The sequence below is a fragment of the Oncorhynchus nerka genome, linkage group LG20, assembly GCF_034236695.1.
Source record: "Oncorhynchus nerka isolate Pitt River linkage group LG20, Oner_Uvic_2.0, whole genome shotgun sequence".
NCBI lineage: Eukaryota > Metazoa > Chordata > Actinopteri > Salmoniformes > Salmonidae > Oncorhynchus > Oncorhynchus nerka.
Window position 1 is genome coordinate 29,605,001 of NC_088415.1, and position 23,550 is coordinate 29,628,550.

Below are 23,550 nucleotides of genomic sequence, written 5' to 3' on the forward strand. Positions count from 1 at the left end.
ATATGTAATTGTGATGAGGCAACATAAACATGTTACAGAGCCGTTTTCAACGTAGGGCTATCAAGTAGCTTATATAGGCCTATCTACCTCCATAAATTGATGAAAGTCATTCTGATTATTATTTCTTGTATGATGATTTGATTATTATTTTTTATTATATTGACATTTTGTTTTACCAATGGCTGTCTAATAGGGATATTAGTACCAATATTCTGGACTAACGTGGTTGTAAAGTCTGAGTGAGCAAGGGGAGGGGTTGCAGGGAGGGATAGCTAGGAGCGTCAGCTCGGCAGTCGCAGCATCCATCCACCCCTCCCACTCCTACCCGTCGCATAGAACAGCCCATTTTAATGTTGCCATCATCATAGGACGAGTGCGGTAAGCGAGGAATCGTTTCAGCATGTAGACCCAAATTCTTGCTCACCAATTGGAGCTTATGCTGTATAATCAATTAGACGAAAAAATTACAACAACGAGAATAATTGGGACAAACGACCAGACAGTAATAATATCAAATAGCTACCTGCGGTCCTTAACCGTTAATTTATGCAAACACGCTAATATCTGCCTTCCATCATATAATTTTATTCCGCATTAGAGGAATTCCACATAGACGTCTGCACAATTCTGTGCTATACATTGTTATCTCCTGACCAGAAACAACAGATGGAACATCACGTCGGTACAGTCTACATCCTTCAAACGTTTTTGTCTGTCGGATATGAAGCGAATTTAAAAGTAAAGAACATTGGATTTCCTGTTTTTCGAAACTCTCCTTTGACGTCCTTGGACATGGCCGGGTGAGTATTTTTTTTAAATCTCAGTTCAATGGTGGTCTATCATTATGGTGGACTAAGGATAATATGGCATCAAAATGTCTCATGATATTGGAGTGACCTGTGAAAATGGCGAATATTTGCACCATTTATTAGACCTAGGCCTATTATTATAGCCTATACCTTTCTCGGTAGAACACTAGTATTGATAGCAGTCATCCAAAATATTATGGTACAGGTAAGCTATGAGATAAAATGTATTCATGAATCCAATATAGTTAATTGGCTACGTAACCTTTATCAATACGACATGCTATAAAACATTTATTTGTCAGTTATTACAGGCAATTATAATTTATTACCGAGTAGACTAGGTAGGCTACATTAATGTTGTGTGCAACAGGAATAGATTATTATTCATAGTAGGGCAGCATTGCCATCTGGAATATATAAAATCCCGATTTGGCGTATTCTGAGAATAGGGTATAGGCCTACGGGTCACTTCTATGATTTTTATGAGTATGCCGTTATTTTATGTCTGAATGAGTCAAATCCGTGCACAGAGATAAATTAGTCCGCAAATGAGCCAGTCAACACGGTTATAACCTTGTAGTAGGCCAGCTCACAGATTAAATGTAGCACATTCACTCGGGCAAAATTGTATAATTTTCCCACCATAAAGAAACACACTATGTTCCAATCGTAATTTTCCATGAGCTGCAATTCCTCTGAAATCTGTTGCCTCGAAAATATGTTCTCATTCATATTAGGCCCATTATATCCCCATTCACCTCTGGAAAAACAATTGTAAAAATTATGAATATAAGGAAAGGTGTTATTTCCCTACTTTAGTGTGCATTTCTATCGTAAGGGATGGATATCGCTGACATAAGAGAGACTTTGTGCAGACCAAGGTTAACACTGATATCTGAAGGTTACAAGTAAAGGGCATGGTGGATTTTGACAATGTACTAAAACATGCTCCGTCTTGCAAGGGAAATTGAGGATTTTTTAAAGTTATGATATATAAACACATATGTTTCCATTCACATTTTGATACTGTGGAAATATTAAAACATCTTAATAAAGCCTACTCCTTCGTGCCACGATGGAGGCAATTTTCGCCTCGCATCACTCGGAGGAGAGTATCCTCTGTATCCCAGATCGCTGAGCATCATGGCTGTGCGCGTCGCCTTGGTAAAAGCCCATTCTAGACATGGATTGGCTATTTCCATACGAGCGTCACGACGCTCGTTTTGGAGACTGTACTGTGATAACAAATATTTTCTGGAAATGTGTTTAACCTTAAAAATGTTGTTGGGATTTTGATGATTCCTGGGCCCATATAGCAAGTATGGGTGGAATAGCATAAAGGGAATGCAATTCACTGTTTGAAGATGAAGAGGAGAGGGGTTATTATGCGAAGGTCATTATACAATACTCAGAATAGTGTAGGTCTGATGCATTACCTAAAGGCTTCTAAAATTCACGAGGAGACAAAATAATCAGATAATTCCATGCACACCTTTAGATTATTTGCAAATGCCTCTAAAACATTGAATAGGTCCTAAAACGTATAAAATCATGATCATGATCATGATTACAATTTGATGCCAAGATTCAAGGATGTAACTTAGAATCATAGATAAATAACATTATGAAGATATTGTATATTTGCATGTGTTTTCATCCCAGTGCCTTTCTCCTCCTATTTTTAGTATGAACATTCATTGCGGTTAAATATGTCCCCCTGATCAGAGAGCCAACGCGCTACTAAGCAGTTAGAGAGGCCATAACATCCTAAATCAATCAACTCAAAATCAATAGACCTTTTATAAATAAATTATATCTGTTTTTTTGTTTCGTTTGATTTGTGTCCCAGTGAGGGAGGGGGTGGGATGGCAGCAACTCCTATTGGCTCATTAATAATTCTCTTTGGTGCAAATTATAGACCACATTTTTATGATAGAGTGAAATCCTGTCAAAACGCTGAAATCCTTACAATCTGAGAGTTCTTTTCAGACTTGGGTTTATTGTAGCAAATGTTGACAACTCAACATCTAGATAGGGTTTAATGATGTAAGAATATTCCCTACAAAACCCATCTTCTCCATCTTCTCCAGCCTTTAGGTGAATCCTACACAGCACCTGCCAAAGCATCTTTCTCTTCACCTCCAAACGCTTGAGCCCTTCTTTCTGTTTCTCTCCTTACAAATATCTGTTTCTATGGATTGGTATCCCCCTTATCATTTTGTTTGATTCTCTTTTCTCTTCTGGGGTTGTGAGACAGACCAGATTAAAGTCTTTGGTGGAATAAACCACCAACAAATCACACAACAAAAACATTTCCAAATGTTCTTCCACACATGCCCTGATATGGAGAATCATAGAAGGGGCAAAGGAGGGAGTGGCATGGGGGAACATTAATCTAAAAATCACATAGTCAAGCATTTCCTACCCTGGCCTATCCTGGCCTATCCTGGCCTACCCTGGCCCTTTTCAAAGAAGTCCATCAGAGAATCATTGTTTTTTGAAGAATCAATACACTTCTATTGCCACACATTATCATGGGGGACTTAGCCAATAGTTCGGTGGAGTTCAAACCCAAGAAGCGAGGTAGTGGAGGGGGAACAGAGGTCAACCATGCAGGGGACTTTGGGGCCACCCTGGAGGACCTGCGGGACCTTATGGAGCTGAGAGGTGCAGAGGCCATTCAGAAGATCCAGGAGAACTACACGGACACAGAGGGCCTCTGTCAGAGACTGAAGACCTCCCCAGCCGACGGTGAGAGTCTCACTCAGACACACCACTCTCAGTGACATACTTCACTGGAAACATACAATGCACTTTATTAGTCTACCTTACTAATAAAATTCAAACCAATAGGTCAAATCAACTGGATTTTTTATGAACAACCAGTTGATTATATTTTATGCTATAGCGCCACTGCCATTTTGTTTGCATAGATGGTTTCTACCAGATGTCCTCATTTGTACTGTCCTCATCCGCCTGGTTTTCTATCTGTATTTGTGCATTCCCAACTCAGTCTGCCCGAACAGGCTTTCATGTTATGTTGCTAAGCTACAAAAGCATCAGCAATCTGGTGGGTGTGAGGCAGAGAGACAGACACCTCCTCTCATTCATCATGGCCTCCTGCAGCAAACATAAAATAGTCCTGAGGAGAGATGTTCAAACCACTATATGAGCCGTTAATGTTTTCAGCGTATTGCTTTATTTTCACCATTATAGTTTAAAATTATGTAATTTGTCACTTTTTAGATTATGTTAAATTATACAAGCGCCTATGATTCAACAAACTTCTAATATCGGCACACTTTTATGATGATTACAAAACTATTTTTATAATTCAGTAGAGATAAATGTAGGCTGTTTCAGTTAGAGAGATGAAGGGGAATTTGTTCATGAACCTTTCATTACCATGGCAACTGTGAGAATATTGTCTGAATGAGTAAAATGTGACTTTTCACAGAGAGTCAGATTAATTATTAATTTGCATATCTCATCGCCCTGAAATGTTCCTACTCACGTGTCTTTTTATCACCAGACTGTTTCACACATAATTTCTGAATTCGGTTATAGTGCGACTACATTTTGACTACCCCCCAAATGGGATTGGGTGAAAAAGAGACAGAGAGAGAGAGAGAGAGAGAGAGAGAGAGAGAGAGAGATGGCTGGGTTGACAGTAGCAGCAGGTGATGTTTGGCAGGGTAGGACATGAGGTGGGTGTGCCAGAGCACACACCCCACAGAGAAGCAGACACACACTGACTTAGCCATCTGTGCCATTCCCACCCCATCTATCTCATTCTACTAAAAGAGCACCCAGCACCCAGTGTCAACACTCAAACATTTATATGTCTGTTATATGATTCATGTGAGTGAGTCTATTGCAATGTATTTACAGAAGTAATTGAAAGATGGTTATGCTGTGTTTTGTCTGCTCTAATGTAGACATTTTGAAAGCATGTTATTTTAATGCTCTGTCATAATGCCTACACAAGGCTGTAAGAAACATGGCCTAAACTGTAACTATCTCAAGTTCTATGACCATGTCCTATATAATGTAATGACTGTTTATGACAACAGTATTTTTTATGGCCCGTTTCTAATATGAACCCTATTATGAACTGTTACAGACTAATTTTCTGAAGCATGATTTGTTGAAACGGATTCAGATTCATGGCAGAGACCTGCAATTTGACAAATGTTTGGTCGTATATAGGCATCCTGATAAAACATCCAAATAACGTTTCACTCTACAGTAATCTTCAACAGTTCCTTAACTACCCACTTACCTACTGAATTCACACAAGACTCTGATACCCTCGAATAGTGTTTTAAATTAAATCCAGTGAGGTGGATGAAGGGATGCCATGCACCATGTTCAGTAGCAGCATTCCCTGTCCTCTCTAGGCCTATCGGACAACCCATCAGACCTAGAGAAGCGTGGCCAGGTGTTTGGCCAGAACTTTATCCCTCCTAAGAAGGCCAAGTCGTTCCTGGAGCTGGTCTGGGAGGCCCTACAGGATGTAACTCTCATCATCCTAGAGATAGCTGCCATCATCTCCCTCGCACTGTCCTTCTACCAACCGCCTGGAGAGGAGAGCGAAGGTAGGTGTGACTGACTGTCCAGGTATCAGACTTTGGCCTTCCGCATGCCTTAATAAAGCATGAATTAGCCCTCTGAGCTAAAGCCTAGGCATTAGCTATGGGAGTTAACACAGGTTTTCAGTTCTCTCAGTTAAGGTAACTCATCAGGTGAGCGGAGTCCCCTCTTCCCTCACTTCTCTGCCCTATCTCTCTCTCTCTCTCTCTCTCTCTCTCTCTCTCTCTCTCTCTCACACACTCCTTTCTTTCTTTCTTTCTCTGCTCTATATTTCTTCCTATTTCTCTCTCTCTCTGCAGCGTGTGGGAATGTGGCATCCGGTGCAGAGGACGAGGGCGAGGCGGAGGCTGGCTGGATTGAGGGCGCGGCCATCTTGCTGTCTGTCGTATGCGTAGTGCTGGTGACGGCCTTTAACGACTGGAGCAAGGAGAAGCAGTTCCGGGGGCTGCAGAGCCGCATTGAGCAGGAGCAGCGATTTGCCGTGGTGCGGAATGGCACCGTCATCCAGATCCCTGTGGCTGAAATGGTGGTTGGGGATGTGGCCCAAATCAAATACGGTCAGTCCAGGATCAGGAGAAGTCCCCTGATGTAGTATACCTGGTTGGACTAGCTATGTAGCTACCTGTGTATAATGCATTTGTAGTTCCTTTGACTGTATCTTACCGAAGGTCTATTAAGAATCAAACATTCATAAAAGCTCAACCATAAATGCATAAATAATACATTAAACATATCTGGTTTTGTGTAGATTGCTATTAAGCAGTCATAACGATGTTTGGATCCTAATAATTCCTTATAGATCCTTATAAGTCTCTGGTCCCTTGTCTCCTCCTGCTTCCACTCCCACACAGGTGATCTCCTGCCTGCTGATGGGATACTGATACAGGGCAACGACCTGAAGATCGATGAGAGCTCGCTGACCGGAGAGTCTGACCATGTAAAAAAGTCTGTTGACAAGGACCCCATGTTGCTGTCTGGTGAGTTGTTTGCATATAATACAGTAGTCATGTTACAGTTGGGCGGAAGAGGCCATGCCAGAGGTGTTTGCCTCTGTGCAGTATGTTTGTGTGTGTCTCTGATCACAGAGATAGTAGATTATGTAAACCAGCTAGTAAGCTAGCTAGCTAGTTAGCTATGCTGTTGAAACAATCTAACTAGTCTTTGACCCGTGATTGGAGTTTGTTGTGCTGCTGACACCTGCCTCTTAAGCATACTATCAAATTGAAACATTCCCTTTTACTGGCTGTGATATGACACATGCAACTCAAAACAGAGCCACTACTTACACTACCGTTGGGCGCCAGTAGCTTCTGCCTGCAGGATGAGTGCTGTCAGTGGGCAGAGGAGTGGGGGAGGGCGACTTTGTGTCTCTGTGTGCTGGCTGCAGTGCCGAGAGGGGAAATCTCATTGCCTCTCCCAGTGAGAGAGCGACTCCTCCCTGTTCCCTGGAGCCTGACAGGGCTAATCGGATTGTAGCCCCTGGTCAGCATCCTGAGCACCGGGTCATGAATCCATTAGACCCACAGGGGACCCTCACTCATCCTCTACCCAATAATGATACTCGGAACTGGACTCTGCTACTCACTCCATAGGTCCACCAGGCTAGGTCTATGCAGAGATCTAAATTAATCATGCTGTTGTGATGGTGATGTAGCAGCCTAATCCACATTGGTGATGGTGCAGAAGATCAAATATTGAAAGAATTCAGCTGCAGGTTCAGCAATATGTATGATGTGATTTTATCAATCAATATACACAATTCCCTTGTCTTACCATTGATTGTTTTTTTTCCCAGTATCTGTCACACTTACCTCTTGAGGTGCTCATACATCACTTGATGTTTAGGCCACCACACATTGGATGAATGCAAACTCTGTAAATGCTGTGGAATTTTAAATTTTTAATTTGATTTATTTCACCTTTATTTAACCAGGTAGGCCAGTTGAGAACAAGGTCTCATTTACAATTGCAACCTGGCCAAGATAAAGGAAAGAAGTGCAACAAAAACAACAACACAGAGTTACACATGGGATAAACAAACGTACAGTCAATAACGCAATAGAAAAATCTATATACAGTGTGTGCAAATAAAGTCAGGAGGTAAGGCAATAAATAGGCTAAGAGTGGCGAAGTAATTACAGTTTAGCAATTTACACTGGAGTGATATATGTGCAGATTATGATGTCCAAGTAGAAATACTGGTGTGCAAAAGAGCAGAAAAATACAAATAAATTTGGGGATGAGGTAGGTAGTTGATTGGATGGACTATTTGCAGATGGGCTGTGTACAGCTGCAGTGATCGGTATGCTGCTCTAACAGCTGACACTTAAGGTTAGTGAGTGAGATATAAGTCTCCAACTACAGTGATTTTTGCAATTCTTTCCTGTCATTGACAGCAGAGAACTGGAAGGAAAGGCGGACAACTTAGGTCGTGGCTTTGGGGAGGACCAGTGAAAAATACCTACTGGAGCGTGTGCTACGGGTGGGTGTTGTTATGGTGACCAGTGAGCTGAGATAAGGCGGAGCTATACCTAGCAAAGACTTATAGATGACCTGGAGCCAGTGGGTTTGGCGACAAATATGTAGCGAGGACCAGCCAACGAGAGCATACAGGCTGCAGTGGTGGGTAATATATGGGGCTTTGATGACAAAACGGATGGCACTGTGATAGACGGCATCCAATTTACTGAGTAGATTGTTGGAGGATAATTTGTAAATGACAAAGTCAAGGATCGGTAGGATAGTCAGTTTTACGAGGGTAAGTTTGGCAGAATGAGTGAAGGAGGCTTTGTTTGCGAAATAGGAAGCCGATTCTAGATTTAACTTTGGATTGGAGATGCTTAATGTGAGTCTGGAAGGAGAGTTTACAGTCTAGCCAGACACCTAGGTATTTATAGTTGTCCACATATTCTAAGTCTGAACCGTCCAGAGTAGTGATGCAAGTTGGGCGGGCGGGTGCGGACAGTGATCGGTTGAAGAGCAGGCATTTAGTTTTACTAGCATTTAAGAGCAGTTGGGGGCCACGGAAGGAGTGTTTTATGGCGTTGAAGCTCGTCTGGAGGTTTGTTAACACAGTGTCCAAAGAAGGGCCAGAGGTATACAGAATGGTGTCGTCTGTGTAGAGGTGGATCAAAAAATCACCAGCAGCAAGAACGACATCATTGATGTATACAGAGAAAAGAGTCGGACCGAGAATTGAACCCTGTGGCACCCCCATAGAGACTGCCAGAGGTCCGGACAACAGGCCCTCCAATTTGACACACTGAACTCTATCTGAGAAGTAGTTAGTGAACCAGGCGAGGCAGTCATTAGAGAAACCAAGGCTGCTGAGTCTGCCGATAAGAATGTATCAGTTCCAGTTAAAATACATTCACTTTACTTGTTATAACCATTTTCATGCTGTGGTTTAGTGCACAAGTTCATAACAGTCCCAAGCCATTACATATGTAAGCAATCATCAACATCAAACATATTTAGCAGTATTCTGAGCTATTCCACTCCCTGGTATTAGGCAGTGTGAACACTGTTATTGAACAACTCCTGGTCTCTTGTGATAAAGTATTTTAATTAATGGGAATATAATGGAGCTCTGCTGTACAAAGTAATTAGATCACCGGTCAGTAGGTGAAACAGAGGAAAGTGACCTTACTCAGTGATTAAAAACACAAACTGCAGTAGCTCCAGAGTGTAATTGGTGAGTGTAATTCTGCGTTGCCTCTGGATTCCAACCTGCCTTCCCAACTGCACACCACACTCAAGCCAACCATTCAAAACTCTAGAACAAGAGTCGAGCTTGTCACTCCAGGAATGAGAATTGGCTTTTAGGTCTCAGCGAAGATGACGTCACTGTGTAATGTGAACTTAGCAGTCCACTATGTCTACATCATAGAAATAAACACAGATTTTTCCACAATAACCTTCTTTGAACAGCATATTGATTGCAAACAATATTAATGGAAATTCTCCCTTCTGTTTGAGGTGCGACATGATTAATACAGTGCATTCGGAAGTATTCAGACCTCTTCACTTTTTACACATTTTGTTATGTTACAGCCTTATTCTAAAATGTATTAAATCATTTTTCCCCCTCATCAATTTAAGCACAATACCCCATAATGACAAAGCAAATTTATTCAAAATAAAAACAGAAGTCCCTTATTTAAATAAGTATTCAGACCCTTTCAGTGGCAGGGACTGCAAGACTAGTCAGGATCAAGGGAAAGATGAACGGGGCAGAGTACAGAGATCCTTGATGAAAACCTGCTCCAGAGCACTCGGGACCTCAGACTGGGGTGAAGGTTCACCATCCAACAGGACAACGGCCTTAAGCACATAGCCAAGACAACGCAGGAGTGACTTCAGACAAGTCTCTGAATGTCCTTGAGTGGCCCAGCCAGAGCCCAGACTTGAACCCGATCAAACATCTCTGGAGAGACCTGAAAATAGCTGTGCAGCGATGCTCCCCATCCAAACTGACAGAGTTTGAGAGGATCTGCAGAGAAGAATGGGAGAAACTCCCCAAATACAGGTGTGCCAAGCTTGTAGCATCATACCGAAGAAGACTCGAGGCTGTAATCGCTGGCAAAGGTCCTTCAAAAAAGTACTGAGTAAAGGTTCTGAATGCTTATGTAAATGTGATGTTTCCTGGGTTTTTTTTCTTCAAAAATTGGCATAAATGTCTAAAAACCTGTTTTTGCTTTCTCATTATGGGGTGTGTAGATTGCTGAGGGAAAAACAAACAAATAATTTAATCAATTTTATAATAAGGCTGCAACGTTTAAAAAAATGTGGGAAAAGTGAAGGGTTATTCCCATGTCTATTTAGGAATTTCATCTTTGTATCCCTTTAGGAACTCATGTGATGGAAGGTTCAGGAAAGATGCTAGTTACTGCTGTGGGGATCAACTCTCAAACTGGAATCATCTTCACTCTACTGGGGGCTGGAGAGGGGGAGGGGGAGGATGAGAAGAAAGACAAGAAAGGTAAGATAATAAGACAGGCTGAAGGTGTAATGTCATTAAGACGTTCGGTATAATTTTTGTGAGTATGAAGCAAATATAATATATTTGAAACACAATACATATACCAGGGATGCTTAAAATGGATATGAAGAGTTTAGTTCCAAAACGCTATATATCCATTTTCAGAAATGTTAGTAAATTAGCTTTTTTTAAGAACTTATTGAAAGTGATTGGTGTGTTTTTTTCCATATCTAATCATGACATGTTCAATGACAGACAAGTATTTGTTAAAAATCTATCAATTGATGGTTTTATTTCAGAGAGACAATCACATTTTGTTGCAAAATTAGATATATCCTCCTCTCTCTCAGAGACAAAAGTAGCAGTGCAAGGTTTTACACAGTCAAATGTGACAATAATTACAACTGTACAAATGATACATTTGTGACATACATTTTTTGTTATATCTTTGAAACTGTATCAATACAGTAATATGAGATCTGTGTTCTTGTCAAAAGTACTGCGCTATAATAGGGAATAGGGTGCCATTTGGGACGAGGCCTAACTCTAACCAAAGACTATAGCCTCAGGCTAGATTTATGATGAGTTGAATTTATATGTTAATTATACAGGATATGAACAATCCATTCCAGCTAAACAATGGATATACAGTTGAAGTCGGAAGTTTAAATACACCTTAGCCAAATACATTTAAACTCTTTTTTTTTAACAATTCCTGACATTTAATCCTAGTAATAATTCCCTGTCTTAGGTCAGTTAGGATCACCACTTTATTTTAAGAATGTGAAATGTCAGAATAATAGTAGAGAGAATTATTTATTTCAGCTTTTATTTCTTTCATCACATTCCCAGTGGGTCAGAAGTTTACATACACTCAATTAGTATTGGGTAGCATTGCCTTTCAATTGCTTAACTTGGGTCAAACGTTTCGGGTAGCCTTCCACAAGCTTCCCACAATAAGTTAGGCAAATTTTGGCCCATTCCTCCTGACAGAGCTGGTGTAACTGAGTCAGGTTTGCAGGCCTCCTTGCTCGCACACGCTTTTTCAGTTCTGCCCACAAAATTTCTATAGGATTGATGTCAGGGATTTGTGATGGCCACTCCAATACCTTGACTTTGTTGGCTTTAAGCCATTTTGTCACAACTTTGGAAGTATGCTTGAGGTCATTGTCCATTTGGAAGAACCATTTCCGACCAAGCTTTAACTTCCTGACTGTCTTGAGATGTTTCTTCAATATAGCCACATAATTTTCCTGTCTCATGATGCCATCTATTTTGTGAAGTGCACCAGTCCCTCCTGCAGCAAAGCACCCGCACAACATGATGCTGCCACCCCCGTGCTTCACGGTTGGGATGGTGTTCTTCGGCTTGCAAGCCTCCCCCTTTTTCCTCCAAACATAACGATTGTCATTATGGCCAAACAGTTTTTTTTCATCGGACCAGAGGACATTTCTGCAAAAAGTATAATCTTTATCCCCATGTGCAGTTGCAAACTGTAGTCTGGCTTTAGTCTGCGTATTATTGTTTGTACAGATGAACGTGGTACCTTCAGGTGTTTGGAAATTGCTCCCAAGGATGAAAGAGACTTCCACAATTTTTTGTAGAAACTAGATGTCCTAACCGACTTGCCAAAACTATAGTTTGTTAACAAGAACTTTGTGGAGTGGTTGAAAAACAAGTTTTAATGATTCCAACCTAAGTGTATGTAAACTTCCAACTTCAATTGTATATCGTTTTGCAACTAAACTAATTTTAATGCACATCTAAAATATATGAACCAAAATATGAGACCAGTGATATTCTAAACACCCATAAGCATTCACTTCTGATGAAAAAACACAAATGTGTGCATATAACGTTTTGGAAATGAACTTTTCATATATACATGGATGTATTTACATATGATTGACTCACAATGTCTGTTTCTTATACTATATATACACAGACATATGTATATAAGTATCATGCATTGGCAGTTTCAATAGGTGTATTGAAGAGATGCTCCATTAAGCTGTGTCATTCAAGGCCTGATGTTCCTTCTGCTTATGAGAAAGAGAGAGCAGAGCATCTCTGAACTGTACAGTGTGCATTTACAGTACATGGGCAGAGTCTTTTCTCCCTGTCTCCCTCTCCTTGATATGAAGAGTGGTAGCTAGCTGCTTAATAATTATATCTAAAAGCATAGGAGTCTGCAAAGCAATCAATACTTGAATGGAAAGAGGGAGAGCAAGATGGGGATGGGGTTACACAGAGGGGGAAGCCTCTGGTTATAGGACCAAGCTTCACAATGAAGACCACAGAGAGACATGATGCAATGGAAAGAGGGAGAGCAAGATGGGGATGGGGTTACACAGAGGGGGAAGCCTCTGGTTATAGGACCAAGCTTCACAATGAAGACCACAGAGAGACATGATGCAATGGAAAGAGGGAGAGCAAGATGGGGATGGGGTTACACAGAGGGGGAAGCCTCTGGTTATAGGACCAAGCTTCACAATGAAGACCACAGAGAGACATGATGCAATGGAAAGAGGGAGAGCAAGATGGGGATGGGGTTACACAGAGGGGGAAGCCTCTGGTTATAGGACCAAGCTTCACAATGAAGACCACAGAGAGACATGATGCAATGGAAAGAGGGAGAGCAAGATGGGGATGGGGTTACACAGAGGGGGAAGCCTCTGGTTATAGGACCAAGCTTCACAATGAAGACCACAGAGAGACATGATGCAATGGAAAGAGGGAAAGCAAGATGGGGATGGGGTTACACAGAGGGGGAAGCCTCTGGTTATAGGACCAAGCTTCACAATGAAGACCACAGCGAGACATGATGCAATGGAAAGAGGGAGAGCAAGATGGGGACGGGGTTACACAGAGGGTGAAGCCTCTGGTTATAGGACCAAGCTTCACAATGAAGACCACAGAGAGACATGATGCAATGGAAAGAGGGAGAGCAAGATGGGGATGGGGTTACGCAGAGGGGGAAGCCTCTGGTTATAGGACCAAGCTTCACAATGAAGACCACAGAGAGACATGATGCAATGGTTTACTTATTTGCTGCTCCTGAGGTCTCGTACATTCATTTTTTTTCATTCCTTGTTTGTTGTTTCTGTTGCTCATCCTTTTTACTGTTTTGATTGTTTTTGTCTCTTAATTTGATAAAATCTCTTATTGTCCCTGTCCCTATCTCAAATCCCAAACCACTATCTCATCAGAGGGCAATAATACCCCTGCAGTCGAAGCAAAACAGATCAGCATCACGAATGGTAGGTGTTTCCCCTACTAGACTAGTTAGATTGGTGAAGGGGTTTGCTAGAGATATTCCATGGGACTCCCATGGGACATTGTGGACCCCTAATGTAATTGGAGAAAAAAAATAACAAACTGTAAAATATTTTGAAAAGTAAGTTTAACATGTTTATATAAGTCGTTGCGATTTCTTCACACGTTTCTGTCACTTTCATTTTGTCTATTCATTTTCCCATTCGATTTTTACTCCTTTAGGGGGGTTAAAATGGGAGCAATGTTTGCCTCCCATGCAGCAATATGTCTGTCACATTCAGCTGTATCAGTCTAGATATTTCTCTCTCTCTCGCCTAATCTCAGGCAAGCAAGACGGGACACTGGAAAACAATCAGAACAAAGGTAAGAAACAGGGGGATTCCAAAGCAGAGGAATCATCCATAATTTCAAGTAGGTTACTTTATGTAAATCCTTTGGGGAACTATGCAAACAACAGATGGCATGAGGTAATAATTTATACAAAATATTTTAAAACATTTTACTTCTCAAATAAGATGGAAGCAATATCTTGATTTATGTTGAAAACATATTACCTGTACGTTTGATAATAACGGGTTGTATGTTTACAGGCCTCATTAGGTATCATAAGTGCTTTACATCCTGTTACAGTTGCATACTGTAGCCGTAGAACCCACCTGGGGGAAGCATGGCAGCCATTTTGTGCCGATAACGCTCACTAGACCTCTTGGCTTTTCTCTAACCGTCCTAACCACTCCCTAACTTTGTGACAACCCCCAACCTTAGCCAAGAAACAGGATGAGGCTGTTGCCATGGAGATGCAGCCCCTGAAGAGCGCTGAAGGTGGGGAGGTGGAAGGGGAGAAGAAAAAGGGCAACGTGCCTAAAAAAGAGAAGTCTGTGCTCCAGGGCAAACTCACTAAACTGGCCGTGCAGATCGGGAAGGCAGGTGAGGTCTGATTCTAAACGTTCAGCATTCATAATCAATTTTTTGCTGGCCTGCTTGTTCACTCTGACTTGACCTGTGTATGCACAAGGTTGGCTAGCAGTGCATACTCTACTACCGACAAACTCTTCACATTGTTCTTTGATCTAAGTAGCCATGTCTGTGTGTCTGTCTGTCCTCTTCCTCAGGTCTGGTCATGTCAGCCATCACAGTGATCATCCTGGTGATGTACTTTGTGATTGAGACCTTTGTGGTGCAGGGCCGGGAGTGGCTCACTGAGTGTACCCCCGTCTATGTGCAGTACTTTGTCAAGTTCTTCATCATCGGCGTCACAGTGCTGGTGGTGGCTGTGCCTGAGGGGCTGCCACTGGCTGTTACTATATCACTGGCCTACTCTGTCAAGGTAAGGGTAATAAACTGTGTGTGTGTGCGTGCGTGCGTAAGTGCTTGTCTGCGTGCGCGCTGCTGTAGACATTATGTGACAATCATGTTAAATTGTGTTTTTCCTCGAATATCCCCCATATGGCAAAATCAAGGCACAATTACACTATACTATATATTGTACATGCAGCTGAATTGTATTGTAGTTTCTCAGGTGGAGGCCTAACAGTAAGATCCATCTCCGTCTGTTTCCTCCTCCTTCCCTGTAGAAAATGATGAAGGACAATAACTTGGTGCGCCACCTGGATGCCTGTGAGACCATGGGCAATGCCACGGCCATCTGCTCCGACAAGACAGGCACCCTCACTACCAACCGAATGACCGTGGTGCAGGCCTACGCGGGCGACCAGCACTTCCACAAGGTCCCACACCCTGACCAGATGAATCCTAAAGTGCTGGACACGCTCGTCAATGCCATAGCTGTAAACAGCGCCTACACCTCCAAGATTATGGTGAGAGGGTGGATTAGGAAAGATCGATAGATACTTGCACATTGTTGAATGCTCCCACATTTTAATGTCTGCAATGCGGAATGGTAAAGGGACACAACTTGATCTTTTCTGGTTATTTTCTGGTTAACTCGCAAAGACATTTACATCTTTATTGGCCATTTGGATGGAAATGTATTTTGTTCATGTTAACCCAACATATATAAACCATTCATAGAATTCAGAATTTACATACAAATGTACATACAAATGTGCGTTTTGCCCAGTCTCCTATTCTGTCTTTTTCCTCCACACGTATTGAGCAAAAACATGGTATCTTCATCTTTTAGCCCCCGGATAAGGAGGGAGGCCTACCCAAGCAGGTGGGCAACAAGACAGAGTGTGCCCTACTTGGCTTCATCCTGGACCTGAAGAGGGACTATGCCCCTGTGAGGGAACAGATCCCTGAGGAGAAGCTCTACAAGGTCTACACCTTCAACTCTGTGCGCAAGTCCATGAGCACAGTGGTGCAGCTGCCTGATGGATCCTTCCGCCTCTACAGCAAGGGGGCCTCTGAGATCCTGCTCAAGAAGTGAGTCTGACTTTCAGGCTGGAGACGGCCTGCCTTGTCTGCCTGCCTTGTCATGACAAGTAGGAAAAGTAGTTTCCCTGTGAATCAGGCATACAAATAAAGGGCTCTATTCAATCCCTACTGCTGAAGCTTGATAGAATTGTAAAGGTAGATTCCGATTGAGCCCAACATATGCAGCATTTACCGTGAATGCAGTCTCTAACGTGAGAACATTGCCTTTAAATTTAAATCACGCTGTAATGCGGAACTTCCGCAATACGGATTGAATAAAGCCCAAAGTTGGATTTGATAGAGGCTACAGCTTTGATAGAGAAAGGGGTGGTAGGGGCCTCAAGATAAAGTGGGCCTTGAATGAGAATTGATGATCAAAACAAAATGACAAACATGAATATTGTGCCCTAACATACAGAGCATCTGTGTCCTGACTCTCTGTCTGTCAGATGCTCCTCTATCATGGCTGGTGGTGGCGATCCACGAGGTTTCCGCCCGCGGGACAGGGATGAGATGGTGAAGAAGGTGATCGAGCCCATGGCCTGCGACGGCCTGCGCACCATCTGCGTGGCCTACAAGGACCTGCCGGCCAGCCCTGAGCCCGACTGGGAGAACGAGGCTGGCATTGTCAGTGACCTCATCTGTATCACAGTGGTGGGCATCGAGGACCCTGTCCGCCCAGAGGTAACCAAGAACTTACGCAGAGGGATTCTCTATTGGGGTGCATTTGTTTTCACAGATGTAGGTAGATTTGGAGTGGAGTTTTTCCACAGGGATGACAATTGCCTGTTACTTGCTCTTCATTTCAAGTGGATAATTCTGTTGAAAAATGTCTAAATAAGAACTTGTAAAAACCTAGGATTAGAGTGGGGAGAAGCTTGCCCTTATGGAAGGGTTGGCACAGTAGGATGACACAACAGATTTTGTTATACTGTAGGTATATAGTTATAGGTATTGTAATCTCTCATGGACAGACGCACAAAACATAAATGGCACCGTAGCGTCTGTCAACAGACTGGAATGCGACAACTAACAAGGAACATTGTTCCAGTACCTTGATTTTTTGTCACTGATCATTTTGACAAATCACAATGTTGCAATATTTTAATTCTGTGTTTCCAAATGATAGGTTTTGTTATAGTTGTAGGTTTAGTAAATATTCAATCATTTCTCTGTAGTATCATGTACATCAGCAAGTAAGAGGGTGTGCCAAGGCTTTAGCAAAACTCTGGTGTCTTTTCTAACCAGGTCCCAGATGCTATCAAGAAATGCCAGCGGGCAGGTATCACCGTGCGTATGGTGACAGGTGACAACATCAACACAGCACGCGCCATCGCTGCCAAGTGTGGCATCATCCAGCCTGGGGATGACTTCCTGTGCATAGACGGGAAGGAATTCAACCGACGAATCAGAAATGAGAAAGGAGAGGTAGAGTTCATCATTCATGTGTTGTTTGATACTCTTTTACTGACAAAAAATGCAAGTGCCCTGACTCAATTCATTAGCTTCAATAACTCAGTGTTACAAGACTAAACCGTTTCTGTGGATACCCCTATAATACAATCTTTATTTCTTACAGGTTGAGCAGGAGCGCATTGATAAGGTTTGGCCCAAGCTAAGAGTTCTGGCTAGGTCTTCACCTACAGACAAACATACACTGGTCAAAGGTGGGTCAGAGACACTCCACTCAAAGCTACAGTACTATTTTTGTAAACAGATGGTAAACCATGCAGCTGTATCATTTCCAATGATAACTTTCTCTTCCTGCAGGCATCATAGACAGCACTGTACTGGAGCAGCGGCAGGTAGTGGCAGTGACAGGGGACGGGACAAACGACGGACCTGCCCTGAAGAAGGCCGATGTTGGCTTTGCCATGGTGAGTCATGTAAATGATGATGATGATGATGATGATGACACATCTTTAGTAATTTTAGTACATTTGGGGAGATATTAAATCCCATACTTAACGCTACATTTCACTAAATGTACCCTATGTATTTACAATATAGTTACATAGGCATGGTATGTACTTTAGTATTGTTACATTAGTACTTACAGTACACTACTACTATGTAACTATCATACACATAAGTAGGTATTACTGACATGTATTGTTTTTTAATGTGAGACCTGTGAATACTTTTCAAAACAGTGTACATTTAAAGTGGCTCTTTTTTTGTGGCTCTGTGTAGGGCATCGCTGGTACTGACGTAGCCAAGGAAGCCTCTGACATCATCCTGACTGATGACAACTTCTCTAGCATTGTGAAGGCGGTCATGTGGGGCCGCAACGTCTATGACAGCATCTCCAAGTTCCTCCAGTTCCAGCTCACTGTCAACGTGGTGGCTGTCATCGTGGCCTTCACCGGCGCCTGTATCACACAGGTACTCACTCCATCTCTGACTCTCGCACTCCACACCACACCACAATTCACTGTTGTGTAAATTACAAATGGACCACTTACTGTAAGTAACTCACTAGGAAATGGTCAAAGATATACACTACTGTTCAAAAGTTTGGGGTCACTTATACATTTCCTTGTTTTTGAAAGAAAAGCTCATTTTTTGTCCATTAAAATAACATCAAATTGATCCAAAATACAGTGTAGACATTGTTAATGTTGTAAATTACTATTGTAGCTGGAAACGGCAGATTTTTAATGGAATATCTACGTAGGCGTACAGAGGCCCATTATCAGCAACCATCACTCCTGTGTTCCAATGGCACATTGTGTTAGCTAATCCAAATTTATCATTTTAAAAGGCTAATTGATCATTAGAAACCCCTTTTGCAATTATGTTAGCACAGCTGAAAACTGTTGTTCTGATTAAATAAGCAATACAACTGGCCTTTTTTAGACTAGTTGAGTATCTGGAGCATCAGCATTTGTGGGTTTGATTACAGGCTCAAAATGAAGAGAAACAAAGACCTTTCTTAAGAAACTCGTCAGTCTATTCTTGTTCTGAGAAATGAAGGCAATTCCATGCGAGAAATTGCCAAGAAACTGAAGATCTCGTACAACGCTGTGTACTACTTCTTTCAAAAGACAGAGCAAACTGGCTCTAACCAGAATAGAAAGAGGAGTGGGAGGCCCCGGTGCACAACTGAGCAAGAGGACAAGTATATTAGAGCGTCTAATTTGAGAAACAGATGCCTCACAAGTGCTCAACTGGCAGCTTCAATAAATAGTACCCGCAAAACACCAGTCTCAACGTCAACAGTGAAGAGGCGACTCCAGGATGCTGGGCTTCTAGGCAGAGTTGCAAAGAAAAATCCATATCTCAGGCTGGCCAATAAAAATAAAATATTAAGATGGGCAAAAGAACACAGACACTGGACAGAGGAACTCTGCCTAGAAGGCCAGCATCCTCTTCACTGTTGACGTTGAGACTGGTGTTTTGCGATGACCCCAAACTTTTGAACAGTAGTGTAGGTAACGGTCTACGGACATCCCAAACAAGCTTTAAAGCTAAATGATCTCTCCCTACCTCTCTCCCTCTTTACCTCTCTGCCTCTCTCCTTGTTACCTCCCTCTCTCTCCCCCCTCCAGGATTCTCCCTTGAAGGCTGTCCAGATGTTATGGGTGAACCTGATCATGGACACCTTTGCATCCCTGGCCCTAGCCACCGAACCACCCACTGAGTCCCTGCTCCTGAGGAAGCCTTACGGCCGCAACAACCCCCTCATCTCCCGGACCATGATGAAGAACATCCTGGGCCACGCCATCTACCAGCTCACCATCATCTTCACCCTGCTGTTCGCAGGTACGCACAGGGGAGGAGGAAGTGGGAGACTGGAGACTAGGGGGAGGGTAGGGGCCTACAGGTGGAGATGGGAGGAGGGATGGAGACTGGAGATGGGAGAAGGGATGAGACTGGATATGGGAGGAGGGATGGAGGATGGAGATGGGAGGAGGTATGGAGACTGGAGATGGGAGGAGGGATGAGATGGGAGGAGCGATGGAGACTGGAGATGGGAGGATGGGTGAGACTAGAGATGGGAGGAGAGACAGAGGCTGGAGATGGGAGGAGGGACGGAGACTGGAGATGGGAGAAGGGATGAGATGGGAGGAGGGATGGAGACTGGAGATGGGAGGAGGGATGGAGACTGGAGATGGGAGGATGGGTGAGACTAGAGATGGGAGGAGAGACAGAGGCTGGAGATGGGAGGAGGGACGGAGACTGGAGATGGGAGGAGGGATGAGGGATGAGACTGAAGATGGGAGGAGAGACAGAGGCTGGAGATGGGAGGAGGGACGGAGACTGGAGGAGGAACGGAGACTGGAGATGAGAGGAGGGACGGAGACTGGAGATGGGAGGAGGGACGGGGACTGGAGGAGGAACGGAGACTGGAGATGAGAGGAGGGACGGAGACTGGAGATGGGAGGAGGGTACGGAGACTGGAGATGGGAGGAGGGATGGAGACTGGAGATGGGAGGGACGGAGACTGGAGATGGGAGGAGGGACAGAGACTGGAGTTGGGAGGGACGGAGACTGGAGATGGGAGGAGGGATGGGGACTGGAGATGGGAGGAGGGACAGAGACTGGAGATGGGAGGAGGGATGGAGACTGGAGATGGGAGGAGGGACGGAGACTGGAGATGGGAGAGGGACAGAGACTGGAGATGGGAGGGACTGGAGATGGGAGGAGGGATGGAGGCTGAGATGGGAGGAGGGACAGGGATGGAGACTGGAGATGGGAGGAGGGATGGAGGCTGGAGATGGAGACTGGAGATGGGAGGAGGGATGGAGACTGGAGATGGGAGGAGGAGGGATGGAGACTGGAGATGGGAGGAGGGTGAGACTGGAGATGGGAGGAGAGACTGGAGATGGGAGGAGGGATGAGGGATGAGACTGAAGATGGGAGGAGAGACAGAGGCTGGAGATGGGAGGAGGGACTGGAGACTGGAGGAGGAACGGAGACTGGAGATGAGAGGAGGGACGGAGACTGGAGATGGGAGGAGGGACGGGGACTGGAGGAGGAACGGAGACTGGAGATGAGAGGAGGGACGGAGACTGGAGATGGGAGGAGGGTACTGGGAGGGATGGAGATGGGGGAGGAGATGGGAGGAGGGACAGAGACTGGAGTTGGGAGGGACGGAGACTGGAGGTGGGAGGAGGGACGGGACTGGAGATGGGAGGAGGGACAGAGACTGGAGATGGGAGGAGGGATGGAGACTGGAGATGGGAGGAGGGACGGAGACTGGAGATGGGAGGAGGGACAGAGACTGGAGATGGGAGGGACGGAGACTGGAGATGGGAGGAGGGATGGAGGCTTGAGATGGGAGGAGGGATAGAGGCTGGAGATGGGAGGAGGGATGGAGACTGGAGATGGGAGGAGGGATGGAGGCTGGAGATGGGAGGTGGGATGAGCCTGGAGATGGGAGGAGGGATGGAGACTGGAGATGGGAGGAGGGGTGAGACTGGAGATGGGAGGAGAGACGGAGGCTGGAGATGGGAGGAGGGACAGAGGCTGGAGATGGGGGAGGGACAGAGGCTGGAGATGGGAGGAGGGACGGAGGCTGGAGATGGGAGGAGGGACGGAGACTGGAGATGGGAGGAGGGACGGAGACTGGAGATGGGAGGAGGGATGGAGACTGGAGATGGGAGGAGGGACGGAGACTGGAGATGGGAGGAGGGACGGAGACTGGAGATGGGAGGAGGGATGGAGACTGGATGGGGATGGGAGATGGGAGGAGGGACGGAGACTGGAGATGGGAGGAGGGACGGAGACTGGAGATGGGAGGAGGGATGGAGACTGGAGATGGGAGGAGGGACGAGACTGGAGATGGGAGGAGGGACAGAGACTGGAGATGGGAGGGACGGAGACTGGAGATGGGAGGAGGGATGGAGGCTTGAGATGGGAGGAGGGATAGAGGCTGGAGATGGGAGGAGGGATGGAGACTGGAGATGGGAGGAGGGATGGAGACTGGAGATGGGAGGAGGGGTGAGACTGGAGATGGGAGAGACGGAGGCTGGAGATGGGAGGAGGGATGGAGGCTTGAGATGGGAGGAGGGATAGAGGCTGGAGATGGGAGGAGGGGTGAGACTGGAGATGGGAGGAGAGACGGAGGCTGGAGATGGGAGGAGGGACAGAGGCTGGAGATGGGAGGAGGGACGGAGGCTGGAGATGGGGGGAGGGACAGAGGCTGGAGATGGGAGGAGGGACGGAGGCTGGAGATGGGGGAGGGACAGAGGCTGGAGATGGGAGGAGGGACGGAGGCTGGAGATGGGGGAGGGACAGAGGCTGGAGATGGGAGGAGGGACGGAGGCTGGAGATGGGGGAGGGACAAAGGCTGGAGATGGGAGGAGGGACGGAGACTGGAGATGGGAGGAGGGACGGAGGCTGGAGATGGGAGGAGAGACGGAGGCTGGAGATGGGAGGAGGGACGGAGGGACGGAGGCTGGGGATGGGAGGAGGGACGGAGGCTGGAGATGGGAGGAGGGACGGAGGCTGGAGATGGGAAGAGGGACGGAGGCTGGAGATGGGAGGAGGGACGGAGGCTGGAGATGGGAAGAGGGACGGAGGCTGGAGATGGGAGGAGGGACGGAGGCTGGAGGTGGGGGAAGAGGAAGGGAGGGTGTAAGAAAAGGCAATAGTGAGGGACAAAAACGTTGAGGAAAAGCAGTCATGGAACTGTAGTGCTCTATTTAGCTTGTAGCATTTTACATGATCATTTAGTATACCTTTGCTTGGAAGTAGGAAGTATATCTTTAACTACATGTGACTCTATTGTCCACTTATCTTTTTTGTGTTCCTCTCCATCTCAGGAGAGAAGATCTTCAACATTGATAGTGGACGCAACGCCCCTCTGCACTCTCCCCCCTCCGAGCACTACACGATCATCTTCAACACCTTTGTGCTCATGCAACTGTTCAACGAGATCAATGCCCGTAAGATCCACGGTGAAAGGAACGTTTTTGATGGCATATTCCACAACCCTATTTTCTGCAGTATTGTGCTGGGGACTTTTTTAATGCAGGTAAGAGGACCATAAGCGTTTCCTTCTTATACGTTCAGGGATGGGCAACTTTGATGTGGGTGAGGACCACAAAAAATCTGAACTCATCATGAGGATATGTTGTGCTAACCAATGGCAACCACTTTTTGGGATCAAATCTCTCTCATCCTGTGTCTTGTTCTGTACAGTTTGTGATTGTGCAGTTTGGGGGGAAACCTTTCAGCTGCACACCACTCAATGTGGAGCAGTGGCTGTGGTGTCTGCTCGTGGGAGTAGGAGAGCTGCTGTGGGGACAGGTACTTATGCTGGAGTTCATGTGTAAATGTGTTACCCAAACTGTGGTTCTACAGTGGTTTTGTGTCAAGAACTAATTAAGGTCTTTGACACAGACAAACCCACATATCCATAACCTAGTCTTTAGTTGGCTTTTACACAAGAAGGACTGCCTAACATGCTGACCAGACTGCACGCATGTTGATTTTGTCCACCCACACCAGACGCGATCAGGACACGCAAGTCCTGCCTCTCCCGTCTCCTAATTGGTTTTTAGGAGC

General features: G+C 44.8%; 1 protein-coding gene across 6 annotated transcripts in view; it reads left to right on the forward strand.

The window, feature by feature from the left end:
- Positions 1-363: 363 nt before the first annotated feature.
- LOC115102241 (plasma membrane calcium-transporting ATPase 3-like) overlaps positions 364-23,550 on the forward strand; it is a 35,345-nt gene continuing 12,158 nt past the window's right edge. For 3 of the 6 annotated variants that reach the window (XM_065005380.1, XM_065005382.1, XM_065005384.1), the window contains exons 1-20: positions 364-800; positions 2,900-3,560; positions 5,210-5,407; positions 5,702-5,959; positions 6,254-6,379; positions 10,252-10,383; positions 13,593-13,643; positions 13,984-14,022; positions 14,425-14,586; positions 14,772-14,986; positions 15,234-15,476; positions 15,803-16,044; positions 16,485-16,719; positions 17,284-17,463; positions 17,615-17,702; positions 17,806-17,912; positions 18,229-18,420; positions 19,587-19,800; positions 22,806-23,017; positions 23,185-23,292. In XM_065005380.1, coding sequence (XP_064861452.1) covers positions 3,344-3,560; positions 5,210-5,407; positions 5,702-5,959; positions 6,254-6,379; positions 10,252-10,383; positions 13,593-13,643; positions 13,984-14,022; positions 14,425-14,586; positions 14,772-14,986; positions 15,234-15,476; positions 15,803-16,044; positions 16,485-16,719; positions 17,284-17,463; positions 17,615-17,702; positions 17,806-17,912; positions 18,229-18,420; positions 19,587-19,800; positions 22,806-23,017; positions 23,185-23,292 — 3,219 coding nt within the window. In that variant the 5' untranslated portion in view covers positions 364-800; positions 2,900-3,343. The remainder of the gene's footprint in view (positions 801-2,899; positions 3,561-5,209; positions 5,408-5,701; positions 5,960-6,253; positions 6,380-10,251; positions 10,384-13,592; positions 13,644-13,983; positions 14,023-14,424; positions 14,587-14,771; positions 14,987-15,233; positions 15,477-15,802; positions 16,045-16,484; positions 16,720-17,283; positions 17,464-17,614; positions 17,703-17,805; positions 17,913-18,228; positions 18,421-19,586; positions 19,801-22,805; positions 23,018-23,184; positions 23,293-23,550) is intronic. The other 3 variants (XM_065005381.1, XM_065005383.1, XM_065005385.1) reach the window with 1 other exon arrangement.